The 9,990-nt window shown below is 41.2% G+C and overlaps 1 protein-coding gene across 1 annotated transcript in view; it reads right to left on the bottom strand.

Moving 5' to 3' along the window:
- ATP1B3 (ATPase Na+/K+ transporting subunit beta 3) overlaps positions 1-9,990 on the bottom strand; it is a 47,971-nt gene that overhangs the window by 4,371 nt on the left and 33,610 nt on the right. Inside the window, exons 3-5 of the mRNA XM_003789449.3 lie at positions 9,294-9,401; positions 6,696-6,880; positions 4,184-4,234 (exon numbers count right to left, since the gene is read on the bottom strand). Of these exons, the coding sequence (XP_003789497.1) occupies positions 4,184-4,234; positions 6,696-6,880; positions 9,294-9,401 (344 nt within the window). The remainder of the gene's footprint in view (positions 1-4,183; positions 4,235-6,695; positions 6,881-9,293; positions 9,402-9,990) is intronic.

Here is a 9,990-nt window from a genome sequence, read left to right as displayed (position 1 = left end):
CCGCCACAACGCCCGGCTATTTTTTGGTTGCAGCCATCATTGTTGTTTGGCGGGTCCGGGCTGGAGATTCGAACCCGCCACCTTAGGTGTACGTGGCTGGCGCCTTAGCCGGTTGAGCTATAGGAGCCGAGCCAGTCACTGAGTATTCTATGCATATTATGATAAATGTAAGTACACAGATCTAATCAATACCTATAATCCAATTCATTTGTGCTGTTGGGCATCTCGAGTATTCTCCTTAAACGATTTATGAAAATTCTCACGTAACACATGCCATACAGAGCTACTTCTAAAGACTCTCTAACACACAGTGAATAGGTAACAAACCACAGTGATTAAAATCAGTGGGTTTACTAAGCACTAAAGAAAACGTTACTGAACATTTGAAATTTAGTTTTGAACAAACTAATTTCTTTTTTTGAAAGCACACATGAAATAATAGAACAAAGCTAAGACTCTAAAGCAGGGGTCCTCAAACTTCTTAAACTGGGGGCCAGTTCACTGTCCCTCAGACCGTTGGAGGGCCAGACTGCGGGCCCTGGGACGAGTCGGCTGCTAAGCAGGACAGGCAGCAGCGGCAAAAACAGCCGGTGGGCGGGATAAATGTCCTAGGCGTGCTGCATGTGGCCCGCGGGCCGTAGTTTGAGGACGCCTGCTCTAAGGATTAGTCCTCCCTGTTTATTTCGTTATATGAAGCAGCCGGTCTGCGGGTAGGAGGGAGGGGGGAGCACACAGACAAGAGGTGCAGAGACAGCACCCAACATAGCCCCAAATGACAGATCCTAACGGACCAGGTCAGGAACATGTGGGAAGAGCAGGAGATAAAACTCTCAGAGAAATCATAGAAGTCATTTTTTTTCTATTACTATGCAAACACCACCCATCCTACATATGTACTCTTTAACTTTAAAGAAAGTTCAAAATCAAAAATAGCATTTGGTACTAGAGAAAGTAAGTCACTCTGATGAGTGCTTTTCTGCAGAAAATGCTTTTGCTAAACATATTTTACTTTAATATATGAATTTCATTCACTGAAACACAGAGACACTTCCCAAAATGAAAACAGTTTTGAGTTATAGTTATTGAACATCTCCCTGTTATCTCCTGCCAGATTTTACACCCAACCTGTATTTACCCCACTCCAGCTGAACGACCACTATGTGGGCAGGGTCAACTGCAGGGCACTGTGGCTCAAAGTTAAGGCCACATGTTCAAGGTCACCCAGCAGGGACAGGCTCTTAACTGCTCTCTTTCTTTGTGCCTGAACTATCATCTTGGGAGGCTTTTTCTTAAACTTGTAATTTATACCTTCTGTGAAAATAAACACATGGTGATGGTACATGTTGAAATGAACATCTGAATGAGAGTGAGCTGCCTAGGGTGAAGCCCACTTGCCACAATGTTTTAGGTACATCCCATCCCATGGGAAACCAGGAGCTATAAGAATCTACTGATGGTCACTAAGTTCCACTGAAAACAACACGGTTTAAAAATTAAGGTATTTTGTTTCTCTTACACAATTATCTTCCTAAAGACTTGAAACATAATACATCAAAAGTTGGCAGTGGTTACCTCCAGGTAGCATTGTTTTTCTCTTATGCATTTTTCTAAATGTTCTTAAATCAACCTGATTCACTTTTGTAAAAAAATGCAATACTGAAAAAAAATTTTCTTTGTTTTTGAGACAGAGTCTCACTATGTCGCCCTCAGTAGAGTGCTGTGGCGTCACAGCTGACAGCAACCTCAAGCTCTTGGGGTTAAGCAATTCTCTTGCCTCAGCCTCCCGAGCAGCTGGGACTACAGGCACCCGCCACAACACCCGGCTATTTTTTTCGATTGCAGTTGTCATTGTTTAGCTGGCCCAGGCCGGGCTGAACCCACCAGCCTCAGTGTATGTGGCTGGCGCCCTACTCACTGAGCCATGAGCACCAAGCCTGAAAAAAAAAAAATGACATAAATATGAATATTCCATCTTTTTCAAGAATCGTCTTTTTTATGAATATTAGTTGGCCACCTCCAAAGGCATGTTCTGTCATCAGTGTTTATGTATTTCCAGATCAAAATTAAGAAAACAGAAGAAGCACTTTGGGAATTGAGGTGGATCAACTCCTTGGGGCCAAGAGTTTGAGACCTGCTTGGGCAACATAGTGAAATTTGGGTCCTACAAAAAAATGATTAGCCAGGTGTGGTGGTGCACAGCTACTCAGGAAGCTGAGGCAGAAGAAATCACCTGAGCCCACGAGTTCAAGGTTACAGTGAGTTTGAGGTCATAGCACCATTGCACTCTAGGCTGGGAGATAAGACAAAGTAAAAGACACATATATCACATAGAAAATAAAAGAATTTAAAGTAAAGAACACTAGATATAGATAAATCTAACAGATAATAGCAAGTCTGATGACATGCAGTGAGTGCTTCCATCTGGTCTACACGGGCTCCAGCTGGTTACCACTTTGTACCAGTCTAGGAGTACAATGCAAAGTTTTGCCAATATTTCTTCCCATTCTTTTTCTAAAAACAAACAAACAAAAAAATCTCACAACTAAAAAAGCAAGCAAACAAAAACCCCACCTATTTTGATTATTTTATGTACTTTATACACAACTCTTCAAAACAAAAGGGACAGCAAACTGAAACCCGAATCCTTAGACCTGGATTTTTCATTAACATTTCCCCAACTACTCTAGAAGCAAAGGACATGTAACAGATAAACAAGGAGCAAAATGCTTTTTAAACCTTAAGAAAAGAGTCACAGGGAGGCTTACAAAATTGAAACCTAAGGAAATGTTAAAATGAACACCTGAAGGAGAGTGAGCTGCCTAGGGTGAAGCCCACTTGTCACAATGTTTTAGGTACATCCCATCCCATCAGAAACCAGGAGCTACTCTTAAAATCTACCGATGGTCACTAAGGCTTGTAAAACTGAAACCTAAGGAAAAAAGCTTAAAGCTTTTGCCCTTCCAGTCTGAACATGTGTTTTCTTTTTAGGTGGAAGCAGCTTCACAGACCCACTGTTCCCAGTTTATCTATGCAGACTGTCCAAATGCGAAGGCAAACATCCTGCCACAGGTGCACTGTCCTGAAATTACCACTTCTAATTAGCTGAAGTCCAGCACCCAAGCCTCGGGGACTTTCCATAGGAAAGATTTATAAGCAATCCCCGAGGATCATGAAAAGTTGTGCAAGGCTTTTCACCCGTTTCCTGCTGAGCTGTCTACAATAAGGAGGTGAAGTAAACTGCCTATAGTTGCCTCATATAATTTCAACCCAGAAGAGAAACCAAACCTCCTGGCATTTTATTCTTATCTAGATAGTAAAGCAGGAGTTCTCAAGGTGTGGGCCCTTTTCACCACCAGCAGCAGCATTATCTGGAAACTTTGGTTAGAAATCCAAAGTTGGGGACTCATTTCAGCCCAGGTGACTGATGTCTGATCAGGTCTGAGACCTGCTGAGCAAGAAGTTTCTGCCCAAAGAAGACATCCTTTTGTAGTAAAAAAAAATGACCTTTTTTTCACACCTTTAAAGTAATTTCAGTGCAGCATTTTAAATAAAATACTTCTGCCATACAGCTGGAGTTGAATGTTAATATTTAGCACAGTGACAAAAGTAAATTTCAACTTAATTTCTCCTCAGAACTCTTACCCATCTTTTACATATTTGTCTTAGTTGCATTTGCAGCATGGAGAGAAAACAAAAGAAAGTTACGAGATGAAAACTGCATAGCACGCTGGAGAAGTTAAAGCAGGGACAGGGTGATGAATAACGCTTCTACCTTAGGGAAAATGTACCATATTTCATTAACTCTCAGATGGCACTGAGGTTTAACACACCAGTCAAAGTACTAAGAGAGGAAGTCCTGACGGCATTACGACACCGTCAATTATAAGGCTAATCCCAAACGCAGTATTACTAGGGAGGAGGAAAAACAATCTTGGAATTGATGAAACACGGCATTATGTGAATGTAAAAGCAATGTGTTCAAAATCAAATACACATGGAAAATGCCTTTTGGAATTACCATTTGGGAAGAGAAAGGCTATTCCTAAAGAATTGGTGGGGTTTCAGTCTAGAAAGGACTTTAAAAAGTGACAAGGAAGAAAAAAGACAACTAGACTCATTAGACTTTTGGAAGTATTTTCAGAAACACCAAAGCTTTAACAGAAGTTAATTTTTAAATACTAACCTGAGAATCACAATCTATCCTTGGTTGTCCTTGAGGCTTTAATCCAATTATCTAAGGTTAAGAAAAACTGATTAATTTAAACATCACATATGTATACAGTAGAACCATGTCCTTTTGCTGCTGGGGACCAAGGGTGGAAAGGTTGAGATTGGCACTAACTATGGATTAGCCCAGGTACAGCTGCTTTCTATTTATTTTTGGAGGTTTAAAATGAACTTTTCAGTACAATAACCTTGGCAATGAGCTATCTTATAACTGGGGCAATTTAGAAAATCAATCAATTACCATAGAATTGACCAAAATACAGTTTTTTTTGGTTTGTTTTTTTGAGACAGAGTCTCAAGCTATCGCCTCGGTAGAGTGCCATGGAGTCACAGCTCACAGCAACCTCAAACTCTTGGGCTTAAGCGATTCTCTTGCCTCAAGCCTCCCCAGTAGCTGGGACTACAGGAGCCTGCCACAACACCCAGCTATTTTTTGTTTGCAGTTGTCATTGTTGTTTGGCGAGCCCAGGCTGGATTTGAACCTGACAGCTCTGGTCTATGTGGCTGGCACCTTAGCCACTTGAGCTATAGGCGCCCAGCCCCAAAATACAGTTTTGCACTTTGCTACCCTTAACACAAGAAACAAACCAAAACTCTTAAACCTAATTATTTATATGAACGAATCATTTAATGTAAGTAAGAACTACAGAGGCGTAACATAATAATTAATTGTTCTTCTCTACCACGTTTCCGTAAGACTCCACCGAACCTCACCACATCCCATGCCCATCTGTTCTACAAAAGGCACGTACTTTTTCCCATAAGGGGAACACACTAGAACATGAAATACCCAGACTTACATCCTTCCAACCTCTCCACTGAGCCACATGGGAGATGTCAGTTCTACACAATGTATGTAGTTGATGTAACTCTGGTAAAAGATATTTATCCATCTCTTTTGTTGGCATTCTGACTTATAGGCAGTTTGGATGTGAATGTTGGCAAAATGTAAATATTCCTCTCAAAAAACAAGTCTTGTTGCAACCAGCTGTTTCTGAGCAATGACTTTGGAACTACACTGAGATTCAATCCCCTGCCATACTAGGTAAGTGCATCTCATCAGTGACCTCCCATGTCTTAGGCTGTTCTCCTGCTGTGCCCTGCAAAGCCACTCCCCCATCCACAACTGTCAGAAGGGTCTCAGATCCTCCTCATTCAAAGAAGCCATCCTGAGAAAGAAAATAAACTCAGGTCAGTCCTCTCCTAGCTTTATATTGGGGGTTTTCAGCAACCTAGATGTTGTGAGAATACTTCAAACAGGGATTACAAAAGGCATCTGTTAAACTTAGTTCACCTGATAAATGACATTATCTAGTTTCACATTACTTCTGGCTTAGTCTGTGAACCTCAGTTCTTAATTCTGAATTTACTGAGCACCTACTCATGTGCCAAATAATGTTTCAAAAGACTTGTAGAGTGCTATGGGACAATCTGGAAACCATCGTCCGGCTTTCCAAGGGGACAGAAGGAGAGCTTGGAAGGGTGTAAGTCTGGGTATTTCACATTCTAGTTTGTTTCCCTTATAGGAAAATTCCTTAATCAGCAATGTCAACTTCAATGTTACTTGTATTAGGGATGGCAGCTATTTGCTTACTAATCATGACTTCAGTGCTATATGAATTCATGATTTCGAGGGGTCTGTATCTATTTAAGGAACTGCCCCTTTCTTCAGTAAATGGCCATGAATGACCTTACCTTTCACAGAAGACCCCGTAAGTCTCAAAAGAATAACTATAGCAGAACACAACTCTGAGGGGCAACATTCATAGAGCTACAAGGCACAGGAGCTAGGGATCACTTTATTATGCAAGGAAAACCACCTTTGTTTGCACAATGACCCTAATTCATCACTACTTCACATAGAGAACATCAGCCTCTTACTTTGCCATTAACCATACAATGCAGGCACTGCTTCTAAAACATAACAGAATGCAACTGCGTCGTCCCACTGAACGCGTTAGAATGGGCTTTGATTTGTAATTCTGTTATTTAATTATGTGTGCACATACACCATAAAACTATGCATTCTATTAAATATTTAGAAAAAGTCAAGTGAGCTACAACTTTATGGAGTCATATGGAATTCTGAATTATTTTATAACACCAGGTTCAAAAATGAGCTTTGCTCCTTCACAAAACCATGCTTGGGGTATGACAACCACGTCACTTGCCCCTTGAAGCACTGATCTGTGCTGAAATGCAGCAGTTGTTTCCACAAGGGAAAAGCTTGAGTTGCTTTAACTCCTTAATCCATGATAAATCTGTATGTGAATCTATTTTCTTTTGCTGAATAAACTTTTCCCCAAAGATCAATACATGTTACTGCAAGCCTTTTAAGCAAGCTACACCCCAACGAGATAACATTTAATAAGAAAGGCATTAACTCAACCAAAATGATCTAAAAATAGTTGTCATCTTAACAGAGGATATTAGAAAAAAGCGGATGCAGAGGTAAAATATGTACATACTCTGTTCATTTTCACAAGAATACAAGGGTTTCCTTGAGAATAGCCAAAGTCAGGATCATTCGCACCACTGCACTCATCAAGTAAGGAGACAGGAAACTGACATGCAATATACTCCGGACCGTTCTGTTCAAAAAGTCCTCCTTTATTACACACTGAGAGGTTCTTCTGTGCTTCTAAAGCATATGCTAGAAAGGAAACAGATATGTGGACGAGACCAGCCATAAATATCAAACACAACCAGGCATATATCACCCTTTGGAAAATGCTCTTCAGAGACAAAAATAGTAATGCCAATTACCAGATGACTTTAGGGAAAACACGGCAAGTATGCCCCTTTAAGTTTTTTTTTTTTTTTTTTTTTTTAGGACAGCGTCTTATTTTGTCATCCTTGGTAGAGTGCCACGGTGTCCTACCTCACAACAACTTCAAACTCTTGGGCTCAGGCAATCCTCTTTCCTCAGCCTCCCAAGTAGCTGAGACGGCAAGCGCCTGCCACAACATCTGGTTAGTTTTTCTATTTTCAGTAGAGACAGGGTCTCACTCTTGCTTCGGCTGGTCTTGAACTCCTGAGGTAAGGTGATTCATCTGCCTCTCTCTCTCAGAGTGTCAGGATTACAGGTGTGAGCCACTGAGCCTGAGCACCCCTTTAACTTTTAACAGTTATCTAGTGCTCTAAAGTTCACTGCATTTCAACAATTATATAAACTGGATTATTGATTATTTTCTTCTACAGATCAATTTCAGATTTTTGCTCAGCCAGGTCTCGAACTCATGAGCTCAAGCAATCCAGCTGCCTCGGCCTCCCAGAGTGAAAGGATTACAGGTGTGAGCCACCTCGCCCTGTCAATATCTGCAAAATTATTTAAATAATTAGGATGATAGCTAGTAGACAATGTGAAATCAAAAGGTTATTGGTTTAATTCAGAAGGGAGTTAAAGATTTTTTTTTTTTTTAGACAGAGTATCAAGCTGTTGCCCTGGGCAGAGTGCCATGGCGTCATAGTTCACAGCAACCTTCAACTCGTGGGTTCAAGCAATCCTCTTGCTTCAGTTTTTCTATTTTTAGTAGAGATGGGGGCGGGGGGGGGGGTCTTGCTTTTTGCTCAGGCTGGTCAGTATTGAACTTGTGAGCTCATGCAATCCAACCACCTTGGCCTCCCAGAGCGCAAGGATTATGGGTGTGAGCCACTGTGTCAGATTTTTGCGAACTGACAGGAAGGATCCAATAAAGAGAAAGCTAAATATAGACCGCAAGGGTTTTCGAGACAGTAAGAGGGGATGAGATCAAAGTAGGAAGAGTAGCCTCAGATGAGAGAAGGGGAGCTGCCCCATCAGAGCAGGAGGATGCAACAAAAGGCCCATTGTAGGGTTCCTTTCCTGGGAACAGAGGGACTGAGGCAGTTCCCATCTGAGAACGTCTACTACCTCCAGATTACATGGAAACTGTGAGTTACGGGGAACAGGTAAAGGGTTAGGTTAGAGGAGAGGTTGGAAATAATCCCTTTGGAGAAAACCAGCAAGGCTGCCAGGCATTCACCTGGTCTCTCTGAGGGAGCTGATCAAGTATTCACAGTGCTAACCCGCCCGCAGCACCACCAGGTTGCCCCGGGCAGTCTCAAAGAAGGATGAGCATCACCCAGGAAATGACACGGTTTTATCCAGCAGAATTCTGCCACAAGTGTGTAACAGACAGACCGAGAGGCCAGGAATTTGAGACTACTGACTGAAGTAAAACCAAAATGAAAAATCATGGAATTAATAACTGAGATATAAAAGAGGAAGGTTGAGATGGTGAGTGGAGATAATTGGCTTAGATGGCTGTTAATGAGCATTACGAACTGGCAACTCTGAGATGTAACTGACACATTACAAATCAGAAACAGACATTTAAAAAATGATAAATATCACTTTCTACCCCCTACCCAAATACTGTATTGGATGGATATAAAATGTCCAAATACTCAGGTAAAAATAACATAGATTTGCTCTATTACACAAATCCTTACAGTTTTAGAAGCATTTTAAAATATTTTTGTTATGTCTCAATCAACTTAGTGCACTTACAGGAAAGACAGAGAAATCAATCTACTCTCTATTAGACTTATGCTCCTTCCTATGTCTTTCCATAAGTTAGAATATTTTATAAGTAGTTATAAAAACTACTTGCAAGTACTCTCAGTTGTCTGGGTTTAACAGGAGAGTAAAAAGGTTAATAAAAGAAATTCTTGCTGGGTGCAGCAGCTCGCACCTACAATCCTAGCACTCTGGGAGGCCAAGGTGGGTGGATTGCTTGAGCTCAGTGTTTGAGATCAGCCTGAGAAAGAGCAAGCCCTTGTCTCTGCTAAAAATAGAAAAAACTAGTCAGGCATTATGGTGGCATCCGTAGTCCCAGTTACTCCAGAGCTGAGGAAAGAGGATTGTCTGAGCCCAAGAGTTTGAAGTTGCTGTGAGCTGGGCCACGACAGCACTCTAGCAAGTGTGAGAGTGAGACTCTCTCTCAACAAAAAAAAAAGCAAAAGAAGAAAAATTCTAAGAATCATGTTTCTAAGAATAATCATAATTTGGTGCTAGTTTATGTAATAACTCTGAGAGAACTTACGTTTTAGAAAATTCTTAAGGTCTCGAACGTACGCTTCATAGGAAGCTGGATCATTTCTACTGAATGTATATTCCAAGGCAGTCACTGGTTTTGGAAAAACCATAAGTCCTATAAAGAGATAAAAGAAAAATGAGGGAAATAAACAGTATTAAACAAATTCCCTTCTCTCCTCCTCTTTACTCTTATCTCTAAAAAACAGATCTCAGTAAATCACATGAAAAATTATATTCATAAGCATACCGAAATTATCAAGAACTTCTTACATTTATCCAATTATAAAGTATAGGTATCTAAAATTAAAAAGAGGGCAGTGCCTATGGCTCAGTGAGTAGGGTGCCAGCCCCATATAGCGGGTGGCAGGTTTGAACTCAGCCCTAGCCAAACTGCAACAAAAAAATAGCTGGGCGTTAGTTATGACAGGTACCTATGGTCCTAGCTACTCAGGAGGCTGAGGCAAGAGAATCGCCTAAGTCCAAGAGCTGGAGGTTGTTGTGAGCTGTGATGCCACAGCACTCTACTGAGGGTGACAAAGTGAGGCTGTCTTTACAAAAAAAAAAGTTTCAATTAAGATTTTTACTATTGGCTCGGCGACTATAGCTCAACCGACTAAGGAGCTAGCCATGTACACCTAAGGTGGCGGGTTCGAATCCCCAGCCCGGACCGCCAAAACAACAATGACGGCTGCAACCAAAAAAAA

The sequence above is a fragment of the Otolemur garnettii genome, unplaced genomic scaffold (assembly GCF_000181295.1).
Source record: "Otolemur garnettii isolate 467f Iridium unplaced genomic scaffold, OtoGar3 scaffold00032, whole genome shotgun sequence".
Lineage (NCBI taxonomy): Eukaryota > Metazoa > Chordata > Mammalia > Primates > Galagidae > Otolemur > Otolemur garnettii.
Note: the sequence above shows the minus strand (reverse complement) of the source record. Positions and strands in the feature narration are given on the sequence as shown.